The 19,859-nt window shown below is 42.2% G+C and overlaps 1 protein-coding gene across 13 annotated transcripts in view; it reads right to left on the bottom strand.

Moving 5' to 3' along the window:
* Positions 1-19,859, bottom strand: part of FGGY (FGGY carbohydrate kinase domain containing) — a 400,333-nt gene that overhangs the window by 240,238 nt on the left and 140,236 nt on the right. For all 13 annotated transcript variants that reach the window (XR_003208181.2, XM_025871735.2, XM_073896657.1 and 10 more), the window contains one exon: positions 8,840-8,955. Coding sequence is in view for 12 of the 13 variants with exons in the window: in XM_025871735.2 (XP_025727520.2) it covers positions 8,840-8,955 (116 nt within the window). In the remaining variant the exon portion in view is untranslated. The remainder of the gene's footprint in view (positions 1-8,839; positions 8,956-19,859) is intronic.

Consider the following 19,859-nt stretch of genomic DNA (forward strand, 5'->3'; position numbering starts at 1 on the left):
ACACACACACACACACACACACACACACACACACACACACACACAATCATCTTCATAGGAGCTACAAAACTTCTAAAACTGCCCACAATTTTATTTACAGCATGGGCAGGAGTAATCATTAGAACCATCTCTTGAGAGGCATGGAGAAAATCTTTTTGAGTCTCCTACTGGTGACTCAAGGAAGGATAGAAGCCCCATTAGAAATTAAACCCAGTCCCTCTGGGGCACCTGGGTGGTGCCCCAGGTGCCCAAAGGCGCCCCAGTTGGTTAAGTGTTTGACTCTTGAGTTCAGCTCAGGTAATGATCTCAGGGTCGTGAGACAGAGCCCCACATGGGACTCCGCACTCCACACAGAGTCTGCTTGGGATTCTCTCTCCCTCTGCACCTCCCCTCAAATAAATAAATAAATACTTACAAAAAGAAATTAAATCCAGTCCCCTCTCCTTTCCCACCATAGGTCCACTATGCTCAAGCCACATCCAGAAATTCATGCACACCTATAGTCTTCTGTGCCTCCATGCCTTTGCCTGAGATGTTTCTTCTGCCTTAAAAATCATTTACCACTTTTGCCTGGTAAACTACCACTCATATTTTTTTTTAAACTTCTTTTTGGTTAAGATTTTATTTATTTATTTGACAGAGAGAGACACAGCGAGAGAGGGAACACAAGCAGGGGGAGTGGGAGAGGGAGAAGCAGGCTTCCCGCCAAGCAGGGAGCCCGATGCGGGGCTTGATCCCAGGACCCTGGGATCATGCCCTGAGCTGAAGGCAGACGCTTAACAACTGAGCCACCCAGGTGCCCCACCACTAATATTTTTTAGACATCTCAAATGCCATCTCATAAGAAGACTTCCTTGATACCACTGCCAGTTGACTTTCTGCTCTGCTTGCCCACAGTATTTGGAACATATCTAGACTTATTGAAAAGCAAGAAAAATACTGAGATTATTGATTTATTTGCCTCTGTCCTCTAGACATGAGATGCCCAAGGGCATGGACCATGATGAGTAGTTTTATATCTCCTGTACTTAGTCCAGCACCTGGCACAGAGGAAGCACTCAGTAGTGTGGTTGTTTGGATAGATGCATGACTGGATGGACCACTAACATGAAGACTTCTAGGTCATTCTCCATTAGGCAGAAGTTTTATTTTAAAAAAGATAAAATAAGACAGTACAATATTCAGAGGATATGAACTTGCCTCAGACACTGAAAAGACCTTATTCTATTACCTGGACAGGAATGAGAAGGGTAATAAAAAAAGTGGGGTAAGACCAAAGACTCAGGGTAAAGAGCAAAGACAAAGCCTAGTCCAGGGCACCCAGAGGGATGGCCTCCCCCAGGACATGGGAGACAGTGGTGTGAAAGGATCCACAGATCCTAGAAAATGCTGGGATTACCTGTGGCCAAAGATTTCCCCAGATCTCCCAAAACATATTACTAAAAAAAGCATGAACATCTCATGATACCAAGCTGGAGCAGCAGTTCAGCAAAATTCTAAATGAAAAGTCTCAAATTCTAAGGAATGAATGGATAAATCCTTGCAAACATATCTGGTTCTATTAGGACAATTCAGATCACTGAGTATTAATGGCCATAAAAGGATTCTTATAATACCCACAAGCATGGATGATATGATATCCCTGGATTCAGGCTCCCAACATCAGCCATGATGCCTATCACTGGTAGAAACCCCTTTGTCATGTTTCCACAAGGGGATTTCCTCTTCTCTCCCTCAGGATGCAGTAGCATTCATATGAATACTCTCATCTCATGCTTGTATACTCTTACATATTCCATCCATGCAAAGAAGATCGCTGGTTTAGATTAGCTGATTAGCTGAAGATAGCTAATCCATGAGACTTGGAGAAAACCAACCTCCCTGGGGCCATGATCACAAGGAAGGAGTGCCACTGCCTTTACATGGAATCAGTGCAGGCTTGGCATGGGTCTCTCTTCTTGAACCACCTAGACCCAGACCAGTGGGCTCTTTCAATTTGTGAATTAAGCAGATCAAATGCCGAAGCAAGCCCAGCCAGGTCTCGTTCTTTGTGTGAGCTCCTTGGCCTACCAATGAATAGATTAGGTGAGTGTCATGCAGGTCCCATGGTCTAGCCACGTTCAGAAAAGAGGTAGGATATCCCTCCCGTGCTCTTTAATTCAGTACTGCACTTTGCTTCAGCTGGCTCTGGGAACTGTGCTCTATTGTTTAGACTTTAGAGCAGACCAGTGGTGAATATTGGGCCATCAATGTCCTCAACACATACTTGTGATGAGTCATGATTCTTTATCTCCAGTGTGAAGCCTACATGACAAAAATATCTCAAATGCAGCTTTAGTTAACTTCAGGGTTACCTGACCCTATGGAAAAGTGGTAGTCCTAATCTTAAAATAAGTTTGCTTGTTTTTTGTTTGTTTTCTGTGAAGGAGTTTGAAATATTCCTTGTCATGCAGAAGTCTCACAGAGAAATGCTACAAGAATGAGGTTGGACTGCAACTATCACTCAGGGCTGTGGTGTGTCTTCCACAGAGGCTTTTCTTAAGTGGCAAATATATTCATGAAAAAAGAACTGTGAACACTGAAATTATGAAATGAAATCACCGTCTGTCACCTAGTAATGTCACATAATTCAAAACAATTTATGGAGAGTGCGTCAGTATTTTTGGACAATTGAGGCCAAAAAAGGAATTGTTTATCAACTCCTCCATTCGAACATATATTCACTCATTCAACAAGTATTTTGTCAGTATCTATTATGTGCCAGATAGTAGCCAGTGCCCTGTGCCTAAAACACAGTCTTCCAGAGGGAGAGAAAAGAAGTTCAAAAATGTAGCCTTCCTCCCTTTAGGGAACGGTCTTCCTTCACACATGCATATCTTCAACTTTGCCTCTCACTTAAGTTAGTAACTCCTTCTACCTGAGCTTGTAAGTCTCTTTTTTGCCTGGTTTTCCTCACCCCACATAATGCATGATCTGGAGGCTAGCACACTGCACCCTTGCACATAACAAAGCCCTTACTGTAATGCAAATAAGCAGTCTATAATTCAGCTGTGATGTGCACACGAGTTTCCATGAAGTGGCCTGCCCCAGTAACACAGGGAAGCATTCTTCTCAGGAAGTAAAAGGGCAACTGGGACATGCTGAAAGACAGCCTGGACAATGGATGAGAGCAGGTGGGATGCTGCTTGTCTTCCTAAGGGTCCTTTCTCCCCACTGCTCTCTTCCTTCCTGTTTGCTTTTGATAGATATGTAGGATTAGATGGGTGACCTGCCGATGATTCACATGGAACTGAAGGTCAATGTTTACTGGCACAAATTATTTTATTGGACTATGGGTAGATGAATCCCTGCAAGACACCGAGTTTAAGTGTTTCCCATCAACTCTGAACATTAAACAGTTTCGTTAGTATAGCTTCAATTGTGAAGAAATGTCTACTGTATTCTTTTGAGTCACAAAACTATTCTTCATCCTTACTTTGTATAATGTTCCCCAATCAAACCATCCAAATACCTCCTTGAAAGAAGGCATTAGGTGGTAACATTTTAGCTTTGAAAATTTGCATGTAAGTTACTCAAAACATTGTAAATTTCTTCCCCTGTCCTTCAAATGCACCATATAAATATTGCATTTGATCCTTAACTTACACTCCATCAATAATTTATTTCATAAATATCCCTCAGTAAGACCATCAGTTGCTGAGGTGTTCAGTTTTCAGGGAAAGCATTTATTTACTGCATGAGCCCAGGAAGGCTGGTAAAGACTTGGCTAAAAGCTCCACATGGAGCGAATTATGGTAATTGTATTAATGCTCAAATCCATGAAGCTCTGCTCAAATCTGTTAAAAGGTTTTGCACTTTACTGCCCACATCTTGACGGGCAATGAGTCCACTGGAAATGTTTAACACTTCATGGGGAAGCTTCCGAGATTCATTGCTCAAAGTTACAAAAATTACTGAAGAATCTCTGGAGGTATCTTCCAGAGCAATCTCTGAAAGTCACAACTGAGAGTTAACAACCTCTTTACTATCTTCCACTTTTAGATCAGACGGAAACTACAAGTTCAAGTCACCAGAAATGAAAATCAAAGGAAATATCACAATTAATTTTGATGAATGGGTAAGTTTTAATTCATGTATGGCAATATTCTGGTTAATGATATGTCTCCTTAGGACATCCATTAAAAATCCATTAACTTAACAGGTTAAATCTAATAAAGTTACTCTGGAAATTTTCTGCTAGATTAACATTATGGATTTTTAACAAATATTTCCTGTAGGTATTGCTCTATTAGCAAACCTAACATAATAATTAAACATGGGTTTTGTGTCAGGGTGGGGGGAGCACCAAATGTTAAAATAAAAAAATCAGAGTTGAGGTTGGACCCAAGTCACCGAAGATACTACTAAAATCAGTAAATATCATTATAGCTTTTAAAAGCAAAAAGTGCCATCCGACTAGGACCAGCCATCTCAAGTCAATTTACTCACTTACTAATCACATAGTATTTGAGCTACTAAAGTGTACCATCCCCTATGCCGGGACTGAGGACACAAAGGTAAATTAGTGAAAATCCTGATGTCAAGGAGCTCACAGGAGTATAGAATCAAGACACATACAAGTAATCAATGTATACTATACTAAGATATGGTCAATATACCATGAGAACACTCAGAAGGAACAACCAAATTTAGGGGGTGGGGGGCACAAGTAATTGAAGTTGAAATTTGTGTTCCAATAAGATATTAGCTCCTTCTAGGGCCTCCCATTGGGAAGGTTTCAATCCTGACTTAGCATTTATTACTTCTGCATGGGGTTAGATGAGATTACTCATCAAATTTTCATCTGCAAACAAGGTAACACTACTTTTGTCATGGATTGTGAGAATTACATGCAACAAGGTCTGGGAAAGCACAGAAAAATGTGCTTGAAATATAGAAAAGGAAGCAGGGTTAGTATTTACGTCGCCTACCATTCATAGGCACACAATGAATATTATTAATTGAAAGTCAGTATAGCAAAAGGGTTAGAGCAGGATTTGGAATCATCCAAACATGGGTCTATATTCTGCCTCTACCATTTGCAAACTGTGCAACCATCATTTAAACACTTTTCCCTTTCCTGACCCTCAGGTTCTTCAGCTATAGAAGTGGACAAATAAAAATAACTCTACTACACGGTTTTAAAAATTTACAAAGATAATGGTTAGGATGCAATAGTATCATGTCCAAGAAGCAGTAAGCTATTAGTTTTCATTGCTACCATTAATTATGCCTTCACAGGTAAGACTATATGGAAACATGATGAGACTCAGTCTAAGTTCACACCATTAGCGCCAGAACTAGAACCACTCTAGTTCCCAGTTCAGTGTTTTAGACCCATCTTGCCTATAACCCCTCAATTACAAGACAAAAAAAACCTTCCCTTGGTACTCAGTCCTGATGGTTCTCCATCAAGGCAGCAAGCTCATGGGGTGCCTCCAGAACAGCAGCGTGGGGACTCAGGACTTGATGGCTCTGCTTTAGCTCTAATGACCATGCACTAATACCCTGGTGCTATGGGCTGAATTGAGTCCCCAAAATTAATACGTTGAAGCCCTAATCCCCAACGTGACTATATTTGGAGATAGGGTGGGTAAGGAGGTATTTAAGGTTAAATGAAGTCAAAAGGGTAGGGCCCTGGGGTGCCTGGGTGGCTTAGTCAGATGAGTGTCTGACTCTTGATTTCAGCTTAGGTCATGATCTCACGTGAGATCAAGCCCTGTGTTGGGCTCTGCACTCAGTGGGGAGTCTTCATGAGAGTCAGTCTCTCTCTCTAAAATCAATAAATAAATCTTTAGAAAAAGGGTGGGGCTCTGAGCCAATAGGATTTGTGCCCTTAGAGGAAGAGACACTAGTGAGCACTCTCTTGTGCGCACTCTCTGCACATGTACAAAAAAGAGGTCATGTGAGCACACGGTAAGAGGCAGCTGCAACAGCCAAGAAAAGAGGCCTCAGAACTAAACTCACTTTGTTGGCACTTTGATCTTGGACTTTCCAGCCTCCAGAACTGTGAGAAACAAATTTCCATTGTTGTAAATCACTCAGTCTATGGTGTTTTGCTACAGCAGCGTTGGTGGACTAAGACACCCAGGACATCCCTTTGCCACAGTTTTCTCTTCACTCTTGCCATCTGTCTCCATTCCAGCAACTGTGTCTGTGTCTCACACATTCCACCAGCAGATATTTATCAACATTGCCTGTGCCGAGACACTCAAGGGTAAGGTACACTGATCCGTGCCCTCCAGAAGCTTTCGGTTTAGCATTGGCTTCTTATGTGGCTGCCCATTCCTGCTCATGAACTGGAAGCCCTGTCTAAAAACCCAGCCGGGATGGCAGGAGTCCCAACACGCCAGCCTCTAGCCAGCTTACTCAGCCCCCAGAATGAAAGACCGACCATATTCCCCAGTTGCTGTCCAAGCGGCTGCCTCCAAATGGCTGGAAGACCCAGAATTTTAAAGCCAACCATCATATGACTTAGGGTATTAACACCTTTTTACACCCTGTGAAGTTATACTGCACTTATCCACTCAGACCCCATCGTGCTTTTCTTATGTTCAGGTATGCGCACTTGTTCCAGTCTGGCTGATGCTGACTTTGGGAGCTAAATCCTGCACCACTGCGTAATCCCACTGGAGGCCAACCACACAGCCACACCAGCTCCCTCAGTCTCGTATATCCCGATAGTCAGTGTGCTTTCACAGGAAAGTGTGCAGTTAGAGACCCTAGTTCTAATACTGACTCGACAACTTAATAGTGGACAAGGAACTGAATCCCGGTTTTCCCATCCATAAAATGGGAATAGCAATTACACCAACAGGTTTGTGAGGGCCACATGAGATAATGCACATAAATCACCTACCAAAGGACTCAGAATATAGCTGATGACGAATGATCGATGCTTTGCTTTTTTCTTCTCTTCCGTGGCCCCAAGCCCCTCCCCTTCTCTACCAGCTCAGATCCAGAAATGATTTCCATGGAGCCACAGAAATTCCAGAATGGCTCTTGCTGCATACTACTCTGACTGTTCTTTTCCCCAGACTTAGCAATTAGTAGTTGAACAGACCACAGACAACCAAGTGAGGCTATCTGCAACGTAGTAGGATAGGTGCTACTTGAATCTTTCATGTTTCTATCCTGAAACTCTTGCCCTTTAATAGATGGGTCATGAGGACTCCCCCAGAGAAAGGGGAACCTGAAATGACCTACCACATGACTCGGTTAGCACGGGCAGTCACAAGATGTAGCAGACAACTGTTTTTTGCCAATATTTAACAGCACAACTCTCAAATTTTAGCTGGCCACGTGCATGGACACATGGCTGCCCAGCCCATGGCGACATTCCTCAGGCACCTTGCAGCCTTGTGGGGCCTTAGGAACATATTCTGGTTAATGGGATGTGATCAGAAATGACGTGGCTCATGTCCATGTTATGCTCTCTCCAGGAAAATGTGGATGGATTCCTCTGGTCCTTTTCATTCCTCCCACTCACGGACTGGGAACTGAGGAGAACTGGAGTAACTAACTTGGACCCAAGGTTGGAGGCCATGTTGTGACAATATCAGAGCTGGCCTGAAAGTCACTTCCCTCTATTCTATTACATAAAAAAGGGAATTACCTTCCATCTTGTTTATTAACCCACTGTCCTTTTCACTTTTATTGTTACAACGTCTTAGCCTAAACACTAAACAGTACAAAAGGATTTCTATTTAATTAGGGGTAATTGCCTACCTGATGACAGCTTACTACAACTGCAAGTAGTAACTACAGGAAATAAACAACTTCCTGTGAAATGAACATGAAAACCTTAAACTTTCAAATGCCAGCTATTGTTATATAAATGTACCTAGCATCTCAATTCTTTCCCCAAGTAAACCCCGACCAGTCACCCACACCTTTATTACCTGGTCACATAAAACTAGAAGTCTGGGACTCTGTGGCCTTAGTCAGGAACTACTGGCTCATGCTGTAGTTACTGTCTTACTCCTGTTTCTTCTCATTTTTTATCTCAATTGTTTTTCTTTCTGTTCATGGCCTTGTCTGGCTCCTTGAACGTAATTCACAAAGCACCTTCCTAATACTGACTGGAAACAATCTATACACACCCCCTTGATTATTCTATTCCCAACTACTCTATGAGAATGTCTCCCTCAATCTAGCTCAATGTCTACAATTCTGTATTTCATTGCAGACTTCCACAGTCTGCACTTCCACTTCCACATCTCTACTCAGTTCGCATGAGACCCAAAACAAGGGCCTACTAGTCATGGTCTACCCAACACAATGGACTCATTTCTCTTAGAAAAACAGGGCAGAGTTTCTGCATTTCTTTTCTTTTCTTTTAATTTTACTTATTTATTTGAGAGAGTACAAGCAGAGAGACAGACTGAAAGAGAAGCAGACTCCCTGCTGAGCAGGGAGCCCGGAACGGTGCAGGGCTCAATCCCAGGACCCTGAGCTCAAGACCCATTCCGAAGGCAGACGCCTAACTGACTGAGCCACCCAGGTGCCCCCCCCTTTTTTTTTTTTAATATTTTACTTATTTATTTGAGAGAGAGAGAGCACACAGGCAGGGGGAAGGGCAGAGGGAGAAGGACAAGAAGACTTCCAACTGAGCAGGGAGCCTGACTCAGGGCTTGATCTCAGGACCCCAAGATCATGACCTGAGCCAAAGTCATTCACTTAACCACTGAGCCACCCAGGCACCCCTTGCATTTCAATTCATAAAAAAAAAAAAAGACAATATCCTTATATGAACATACACATAATTACTCTCCAGATGTTTTCATTGTTTGCTTTATACCTATTTTGCTGTAATTATCTGCAACAAAATCTTCCAATCCGATCATCTTCCAGAAACTGTCATCCCAGCCTTTCTCTGCAGAGTATGTCCATTTGCACACCAGGGAGCAGAGAGACCTAAGTAAATGGGAGAAAGGTAGAACCAATAATATGAGTCAGGCTTCCTTGCCAAATACCTACCCAGATATCTGCAGTAGTGTTAAAGAAGTAGAACATGCCAAAGTAAGTAATTACACATCGTTCAGATCCAAAGTCTCCACTTATACCTGGCCATGGGTTGGTGGTTATGGGGATGAGTGATGGGTAAATGGGTGTTCATGATCTACTCTGTTTTGTGCATGTTCAAAATTCTCTATAACAAAAAAGGTAAAAAGAAATTGAAAAAGTACCTGGTATATATACGGTCGCTCTAGTCTAAAGCAATATTTAATTGGAGGAAGACTGGAATGCTGAAGGTACTTTCCTCTCCAGCTTTATTTCTCATACATTTACCCTTAGTATTCTACACTCCAGCAATAAAAAAATCATTTGCAGTTTTCTGGGGAAAAAAAAAAGTTCTTGCACATTTCTGTGCCTTTGCCCTACTCCTATTTGTTTGGAAAATTCTTCCCAGCTTCTTCGCCCCAGATAACTCAAATACTTCTCCAGCCTAGGCTGAGTCTTCAGTTCTGGGTCTAAGTGTTCCTCCTCTGAACTTCTAGAACATGCACCATACCTTCTACCACAGCCCTTAAAATGCTGTATAATTAACTCCTTTACATATCTTCCCAGTAGTGCTACTGCTTTCCATGCTTATCTTTTATTGATAGAAAACCTTAGAAAATGAAATCTGATATCAATCCCTGATTAAAACTTTTCAATTGTTCCTCAATGCCTTCAGGAAAAAATCCAATCCTTAGCAGGGCTTAAAACACCCTTAGTGATATGACTATGCCGACCACCAGACTACTGTCTTGCTGTTCCCACCCTTGCTTTCTCCATTCCACAAAACTGAATTATTTGAAGTTTCCCATAGCAGGCCTTGATTTCTCACTTCCCTGTGCATCTTTGCTTCATTCTGCCTAATGTTCTTCACTGTTATGTATTTGCTAGTTAGCCTTCATGACTCAGCTCAGATCATCCCTTTTCATGAGGCCCCAGTGAAGGGCAAGCTGAGTCCAAAGCCTCTTCTCTAAGCTTCAATCTAGACATAGTCTTAACAATGACCACAGTAACTGTCTCTGCCCACTGGCTTCCCTAGCTCTCCCATTAACTCCAGCTACTCCTTCAGAGCAAAACCAGTCCTGCTCAGCTCTATCTCCAGTAGTGAGTCTACATTCAGGCACAAAGAATACTGAGTAAATGGCAGCACTAACAAATGAATATGGTTTGTCCACCTGGCCTGTCGTTTATCACTTATCAGGTAAGTGATAAACCTGGGAGGCTCACACAGTTTTGAAGATAAACCTATCTCATAGAGTCAAGGTGCATCTCCTTCAATCACTCACATTGATTCACTCACCCACTCAAATATTTAGTATTCAGTTACTATGATTCTGGCACCAGTTGATGCCCTGGGGAACCAGTGGTATGCCAGAGACTTGGTCCTCTGCTCGCATAGAAGTTGACAGTTAAACTGGGGGAGACAGAACTTGATCAATCACATCTAAAATCACATGCTAACAATAATGTTCTAAAGGAGGTAGAGAGATGAGTGAAAACCTTTAGCAGGGGAATCGGATATAACGTGGTGGGAGGAAAGGGGAGGAAGTATCAAGCAAGAAAGGTGCTTGATAAGTATGTGGTGGAAGGAAAAGGGAGGAAGTATCAAGCAAGAAAGGCTCCACAGAGGTGACATTTTGTGAGACCTAAATTTCTTTTGAAAGCAAACAAATGTTATTGATCATTACTGATTTTTTTTTCAGATGTCATGTAGATGGCAGAGCACACTGAGCTGAGCTAAGCTAAGCAAAATAGATATACTGAGGGAGTGTTAGCGCCAATAGAAATGCAACACACATGTGCTAAATCCTTCCCCTTCCTTAAGATACATTTTTTTTTTTCAGGCATAAAGAAGGTAGTCACCTGTATAGCATATCCTGAAGAATACAAAATAGGTTAATTCCTCCTGGCACAACGCCTGGAATTCCAACTTTGTGGAAGCTCTGAGAGCTCACTGCAAAGAACAATGCTATGGAACAGAAGATAGTGTAGACAGATTATTTCTAATGATTCGACTACACAGAACAACCCTTCACTCTCCAAATGCCCCATTCATTTGCAGAATTCTATGCCTCTGTTCTGACTGTTCCTTCTGTCTTAACTGCTTGTTGTTCCTTCCACTCATTCTTGTCTACTTGGCAAACTCCAAGTCATCCAGATGGTCCGGTTGCAATGGCACCTCCCCGCTACCTCCAAGGTAAACTCATGGCTCTCTCTTTTGAGGCAGCATTCTAACTTGAAAATACTACATTCTAGTTCTTAATAGCAGAGGCAGGTTGAGTTCATGCCCCAAGTCATTGACCCTCCACATATCTGCATCTCTTGCTGTGTAATTTGCCATGCTGCCCTACCCCCTCCCACCCCAACACTGTGGACATGATCTCCCTTCCTACCTCTATATTTTGGATTCTGTCACATGACTGGATTTGGCCAAAAATGTAAGGCAGGAGGACAGCACTCTGGGTTCAAGTCTAAGCGTCAAGAGGCATTATGCGTTTCTGCTTGCTCTTTTGCATCTCTGGCACAGCCTTGAGAAAATCAGGGAGGGCCAGCCCACTAGTGGGAGGAGGAGGAGAAGAGTTAGGTGGAGCAGAGCAATGACCACCAAGCCCAACCTGGATCCCACATCCCCTCCCAGGCAGTCAAGACCTGACTCAGTGAGTTCAGTTAAGACTAGAAGAATCACCCAGCAGACCACAGCCTAAATGAGCTTACCCCTGAGCCATAAGGAAAAGGGAGGAAGTATTATTATGGAAGCCTTATTATGTTAAACTACTGAGCACTGGTTGTGGTTGGTAATGGTCAATAGTTAACTCAACATTTTATAGTACAACTAAGTTATTCCAAGTAGATACCCACCCCCCCCCACCTCCAAAGAGGGCAAGGAGAGGGATGGCTCAGTCCTCACAGCAAGTTAGAATGGGGGGCCAGAGAGCCTGCTTTGAGGGAAAATGACTTAGCCCAGGAGGCAGGGAATTTACAGGTGCAGATGCCTAGGACAACTCCATCCCCCATCAGGATTATTCAAACACTATGAGGGTCCATTTCATGCAGATCTCTTTAAATCAACTCCTGGGCAATATAAATGTGTAAAAGCAGCAGAATTGGCAAAACACAGAGAGTACACTTGAGGCCACAGGTTCTCCAGAAATCTCCAGGACAGAGGGAGCATAGGATTTTATCTTAGTGAGTACAGACAAGGTACCAGTAGCAGAACAAAAGGTTTGCCTCCCCCTTGAGGCCTCTATTAAGACCAGTTTTCTGTCATTCCGAGGTGTTTGTGAGCAGCGGGCAACTACCAGAATAACTCTTCATCGTCAGGCAAGCTGACCTACCAGCCCACTGGTGGAGGATGTACTTTGTAGGATTACAATTGCAGGTAGGGGACTTTGAAAGACTGGGGCAACACCAGCAGGCTGAGCTGTTTCACAGATGGGCAGCCAGGGAGGAGTGTTGTCCCCAGGGAAAAGGGGCCACTGGCTGTTTGTTCTCTGGAGCCAGACTGCCAGGGCAAAAATTGCTAGGCCTTCACTGCACGCAGATCTGTTAATGCCAAAGAGACTATAACATCCTAGATGCAAGTCGAAAGACCAATGATCAATGAGCAGGGAGAACCAAAACAATATCTAAGTTAGAGGTCCAGTTCGTGTAAGAGCAGGTCCAAGAGAACATGTATAGGAGGCAGGTCTCTCTGAAGAGAGGATGGTGAAACCACAGGAACTGAGCGTCACTAAGGGAAGCAGTGAGAGCTCAGGAGGCGGCGAGAAAGACTTTCTGAATAAGAACCACCGATTTTCAATTTTCAATTTAAGTTTCTGCAGAAGAACTAAAAAAATCACTGGCACTGCTGAAATGCAAATTAATGATCTGCAAGACCAAGTGAACAACAAATCATACTTCCCAGAGCAAAGACATAAAGAGAGAAACGATGAGAGAACAGAGGCATGGAGAGCAGATCCAACAACGTAACATGAGAATAACTGGAATTACAGAAGGGATTTTTTTTTTAAGAAAGAAGGAAGAATTAAAAATATATACACACCCAAAAGAAGATGAAAGAGATGCTATAATTAAATGAATACAGTACTAGATTTTTTTAAAAATATACTGAGCTGAAAATTTAAGCTTGCAGATTAAAACTCTCATTAAGTCCAGGAAGTGAATCCAGGAAATACTTGAATTTCAAGCGTAAACAGAAAATTATACAAGCTTCCAGACAGAAAGAATAAGTTACTTGCAAAGGCAAGAGATTCAGACTAGCTAAGGAATTCTCATCAACACCTCTGGAATGTAGAAGACAGTGGAACAATGTACAGACTATTATGAAAAATGATCCAAGAATCCTATGCCCAGACATAGGACAGACAAAATATTATTCAGCTGTCAGGGCAAAAGAAAAACATTTTCAACATGTGAAGATTCAAAAAGCAAACTTCCCAAATACATGCTCTGAGGACAACACTTGAGAATGAACATAACCAAGAAAACAAGTGATTCACATAAGGGAAATCAAAGACTAGTGGAGCCAGCGGTGGTGAGCACTGATGGTTCACTCTCTCTCTCCATATGTGTGCGTGTGCGTGCGTACATGATGTACACGTGTACATGTGTGCTCAAAGATGTGCACATACATACACACATATTAAAATCTACATAGATGATGATAAATAATGTAAGCAGGGATTTGTAATATTAAGTCTTCCTGAAACACCTCCCTGCTATATTTAGAAGGAAAAATGTAGTAATGGTCCAGAAGTGAAAATACTGCAAGCAAAACCTCAGAGTCAGAAACTAAAGAAGGGGTACAGAGGAGAAGTATGCAAATGTGTGTGTATGTATGTTTGGGCAGAATGTTAAGTTTAGTGTATGGAATGAGAAGGTAATTTCTAACAGAAACAAAAACCTTAGAATTCTCAAAATAACAAAGAATAAAAAAAGAATAAAGAGAAAATTAAGAAGTCAGTCAAACCAAACTAAACCAATCAAAAGGGAAAGAGGGAAACATAATATAAATAGAAAATAAAAATACCATAGAAAGAATAAAGTCACTTATTTCAGTTATGACAACAAACGTTAATGGGCTGTCCACAAGTGGTTAAAAGATAATAGCAATCACACTGGGGTTAAAATTGAGTTATATCTTGTTTACAACATAGATTTTTTTAATGTGATAAAAAGGTTTCTTATAAAGAGATCAACAAAGAGCTGCACCTGGGTGGTGCAGATGGTTAAGTGCCCAACTCTTGGTTTAGGATCAGGTTCTGATATCAGGGTCATGAAACTGAGAGCCCCATTGGGCTCTGTGCTCAGCATGGAGTCGGCTTGGAATTCTCTCTCCTTCTGCCCCCCCAACACTCCACCATTCTAAAATAAGTAAAAAAATCTTTTAAAAAAGTCAACAAAAAATAACAAATTTTTAAATATGACAATTTAAATACCAAAGTAGAATACAAGATTTAAAATATTAGTCAAGACTAAGAGGGGCATTCCATAATGACAAAGTACTCAATCCAAGAATACTACTGTTCATTGAATTTTATGAATGAACAACATAATGTGAAATATATAAAACAAGAGCTCCCAGAAATTAAAAAAAAAAGGCACTTGAAAAGAGAATTTATTTGAAGATTTTACTGTACTTTCAGAATTTAAGAAATGGGTAAACCAAAAGAATAATAATATTACTACTGAGGAATTAGAGGACTCAAATACAATCAATAAATTCAATGCTGTATGTTCACATAGGGGTAGAGAGAAAGATAACATTTTATAATACAAGCAGAAACTAAATAGGCAAAATGGTATTTTACAGAAAAATTTTGAGTTTAAAAGTTTTTATTAGAAATGAAAAGTATGAAAATCAATAACCTAAGCAGACAACTTAAGAAATTATAAAAAACTAAAATAGACTGAATTGAAAAAAAATCAAAAGGAGTAGTAAAGATAAAAGCATATGAAAGATATAATAAGATAAGATTTAGGTAATCAAGAGAGCCAAAATATGGTTCTAAGAAAAGACAATACAAACAAACAAAAAAACCTCTGGTAAAATTGAGGAAGGAAAAAAATAATAAATATCATGAATTTTCATTCATAACTACATAACTACATAACATAACTACAGAAAAAGCTGACATTAATAGAAAAAAGAGATTAAGTAAATAACATTATGCTTGTATGTTTCAAAATTTAGATTAAATAGGAAATTGACTAGAAACAAAAACTTACCAAAACTGACTCAAGAAAACATAAAAAAACCTTAGTAAACTTATTTCCATTAAATAAATAAACAAACACTTATGGAGCAAGATGGCGGAGCAGTAGGAGACCTGAATTTCGTCAGGTCTCAGGAATTCAGCTGGATGGGGATCAAACATTCTGAACACCTACGAACTGAACAGGAGATCGAAGAAAAGAATAGCAACAACTCTCCAAACACAAAAGTGACCACTTTCTGGAAGGTAGGATGTGCAGAGAAGTGAATCCGAGGTGATATTCGGGAGGATAGACGGCAGGGGAGTGGCCTCCGGCGGCCGCTTCTGGCAAGTGATGGAGCCGCGGAGCACAAAATCGGAAATTTTAGAAGCCGGCTCTGCTGAGGGACGTTGCTCCAGTGGCTAAGTGGGGGGTGGAACGCTAACAGGACAGTGTGGTCTCAGGACCCTCGAGGTCACAGAAAGACCGGGGGTGCATGAGTGCGGCAGAGCTCCCAGGTATCGGAGCGGGGAAGCTGGCTGCAGAGACGGAGCTGAGCCGCACGGGCTCTCAGCTCAGGGTTGCCATAAACTATGATTGGTGACAGACTCAGGCCACTGCTCCTCCAGCAGGGACCCAACAAATGGCAGAGCTGGGGAGACTCCCCTTCCGCCCGTGGGAGGAGCAGCGCGGGAGCGCACTGCAGGGAACTGCTGGGTTTGGAGACTCCACATGGGGTCGAGTGCCAGAGAGAGAAACACTTGGTCACAGGCCGGGTGACACCGACTGAGGCCAGAGAACGGGGAGAGGGGAGTGACTGAATACTTTTCTCTGGGGGTGCACTGAGGAGCAGGGCCCCAAGATCTCGGCTCCTCTGGGGTGGAGATTGGGAGGCCACCATTTTCACTCTTGTCCTCCTGAGCTGTACAGACAGCTTGCAGGGAACAAAAGCTCCGGAGAGCAAACCGGAGTAGATTACGTAGCCCAGACTGACAAGGGTGGGGCAATTCCGCAGCCCGCAAAGACATTTGGGGACCACGGCAACAGGCCCCTCCCCCAAAAGATCAGCAAGAACAGCCTGCCAAGACCAAGTTTACCGATCAATGAGAACGGCAGAACTCCAGCGCTAGGGGAATAATGCACATAGAATTCATGGCTTTTTTACCACGATTCTTTAGTCTTTCAAAGTTAATTTTTTATACTTTTTCTCTTTTTCCCTTTTTCAACCAACACCTTATCAATCCCTTTTTTGAAAAAACATATTTATTTTTTATTTATAGAGTCATATTCTATCCCTTCATAGTAGTTACCCTTATTTTTGGCATATATATAAGAGGTTCTCTCCTTAAAATTTTGAGATACAATTTCTTCTAACAGCTCAAAATATACCCTAAATCTCTAGTCTATGGCTTTGTTCTATTCTCCTGCCTGATCACATTCTCTCCCCTTTTGTTTCCTTCCTTTCTTTTTTTAAATGCTGTTCATTCTTTATTCAAATAACTTCTTATCATATCAATTCCTTTTATAAAATTTTTTATGATTTTCCTCTTTACACTCATATTCCAACCCTTCATCATATCAACCCTTATTTTGTACATATATTTCTTTCTTTAAAATTTTGGGAGGCACTTTCTCATAACAGACCAAAATACACCCAAAATCTAGTGTGTGGCACTGATTTATGCACTAGCCTAATAATATTTGATCATATTCTCTTTTTGTTTTGTTTTGTTCTCTTTGTTTTTATCTTTTTCTTTTCCTTTTTTTTTTCTCTTTCTTTTTGCTTTCTTTCTTTCCCTTTCTTTTCCCCTGGTTTGAGGTCTTTTCTGATTTATTTAGAGTATATTTTCTGGGGACGTTGTTACCCTGTTAGCATTTTATTATTTCATTCATCTATTCTCCTCTGGACAAAATGACAAGACAGAAAAAATCACGTCAACAAAAGGAACAACAGGTAATACCGTCTGCCAGGGACCTACTCAATACGGACATTAGTACAATGTCGGACCTAGAGTTCAGAATTATGATTTTAAAGATCCTAGCTGGGCTTGAAAAAAGGATGGACTATATTAGAGAAACCCTTTCTGGAGAAATAAAAGAACTAAAATCTAAACAAGTCGAAATGAAAAAGGCTATTAATAAGGTGCAATAAAAAATGGGGGCACTAACTACTAGGAGGAGTGAGGCAGAAGAGAGAATCAGCGATATAGAAGATCAAATGATGGAAAATAAAGAAGCTGAGAAAAAGAGATAAACAACTACTGGATCACGAGGGCAGAATTCGAGAGATAAGCGACACCATAAGATGAAACATTAGAATACTTGGGATCCCAGAAGAAGAAGAAAGAGAGAGGGGGGGACAGAAGGTATATTGGAGCAAATAATAGCAGAGAAATTACCTAATGTGAGGAAGGAAACAGGCATCAAAATCCAGGAGGCACAGAGAACCCCTCTCAAAATCAATAAAATTAGGTCAACAACCCAACATCTAATAGTAAAACTTACGAGTCTCAGAGACAAAGAGAAAATCCTGAAAGCAGCTCAGGAGAAGAGATATGTAACCTACAATGGTAGAAACATTAGATTGGCAATAGACCAATCCACAGAGACCTGGCAGGCCAGAAAGGACTGGCATGATATCTTCAGAGCACTAAATGAGAAAAATATGCAGCCAAGAATACTATATCCAGCTAGGCTGTCATTGAAAATAGAAGGAGAGATAAAAAGCTTCCAGGACGAATAAAAACTAAAGGAATTTGCAAACACAAAACCAGCCCTCCAAGAAATCTTGAAAGGGGTCCCTTAAGCAAAGAGAGAGCCTAAAAGCAGCATGGACCAGAAAGGAACACAGACATTATACAGTAACAGTCACCTAACAGGCAATACAATGGCACTACATTCATATCTTTCAATAGTTACTCTGAAGGTAAATGGGCTCAATGCCCAAATCAAAAGACACAGACTATCAGATTGGATTAGAAAACAAGACACATCGATATGCTGTCTGCAAGAGACTCATTTTAGACCCAAAGACACCCCCAGATTGAACGTGAGGGGGTGGAAAACCATTTACCATGCTAATGGACACCAAAAGAAAGCTGGGGGGGCAATCCTTATATCAGACAAATTAGATTTTAAACCAAAGACTGTAATAAGAGATGAAGAAGGACACTATATCCTACTTAAAGGGTCTATCCACCAAGAAGATCTAACAATTGTAAATATCTATGCCCCTAACGTGGGAGCAGCCAATTATATAAGGCAATTAATAACAAAAGCAAAGAAACACATTGACAAAAATACAGTAATCGTGGGGGACTTTAACACCCCTCTGACTGAAATGGACAGATCATCTAAGCAAAAGATCAACAAGGAAATAAAGACTTTAAATGACACACTGGACCAATGGACTTCACAGACATATTCAGAACATTCCATCCCAAAGCAACGGAATACACATTTTTCTTGAGTGCCCATGGAACATTCTCTAGAAAAGACCACATGCTAGGTCACAAATCAGGTCTCAACCGGTACCAAAAGATTGGGATTATTCCCTGCATATTTTCAGACCACAATGCTTTGAAACTAGAACTCAATCACAAGAGGAAAGTCGGAAAGAACTCAAATACATGGAGGCTAAAGAGCATCCTACTAAAGAATGAATGGGTCGGGGGCGGAGCAAGATGGCGGAGGAGTAGGAGACCTGGATTTCGTCTGGTCTCAGGAATTCAGCTGAATAGGGATCAAACCATTCTGAACACCTACGAACTCAAAAGGAGATTGAAGATAAGAAGAGTAACAACACTGTGAACAGAAAAGCGACCACTTTCTGGAAGGTAGGACGTGCGGAGAAGTGACTCCGAGGCGATATTCGAGAGGATAGACGGCGAGGGAGGGGGCCTCTGTCGGCCGCTTCTGGCAAGAGACAGAGCCACGGAGCACAAAATTGGAACTTTTAGAAGCCGGCTCTGCTGAGGGACATCGCTCCAGAGGCTAAGCGGGGGTGGAACCCTCGCGAGACAGTGTGGTCTCAGGACCCTCGGGGTCACAGAAAGACCGGGGGTGCCTGAGTGCAGCAGAGCTCCCAGGTATCGGAGCGGGGAAGCCGGCTGCAGAGACGGAGCCGAGGCGCGGGCTCTCGGTTCAGGGTTGCCATAAACTGTGATCTGCGGCCCAGTCTGGCTGCTGCTCCTCCACCAGGGACCCAACAAGCAGCAGATCCAGGGAGACTCCCCTTCCTCCCCTGGGAGGAGCGACGCGGGAGCGCACCACAGGGATCTGCTGGGTTTAGAGACTCCACACGGGGTCGGGTGCCAGACACAGAAACACTCGATCACAGGCCGGGTGAGCACGGAGTGCGGACGAAAACCGGGGAGACGGGAGTGATTGACTGCTTTTCTCTGGGGGCGCACTGAGGAGCGGGAACCCGAGTTCTCAGCTCCTCCAGGCGGAGATTGGAAGGCCACCATTTTCACCCTGGTCCTCAAAAGCTGTACCGAGAGCTTGCAGGGAACAAAAGCTCCTGAGAGCAAACTGGAGAAGCTTGCTTAGCCCGGACACACAAGGGCGGGGCAATTCAGCCTCCGCAAAGACATTTGGGAACCACGGCAACAGGCCCCTACCCC

The sequence above is a fragment of the Callorhinus ursinus genome, unplaced genomic scaffold (assembly GCF_003265705.2).
Source record: "Callorhinus ursinus isolate GAN/ISIS: 27379988/994484 unplaced genomic scaffold, GSC_fseal_2.0 scaffold9, whole genome shotgun sequence".
In the NCBI taxonomy this organism is placed as follows: Eukaryota; Metazoa; Chordata; class Mammalia; order Carnivora; family Otariidae; genus Callorhinus; species Callorhinus ursinus.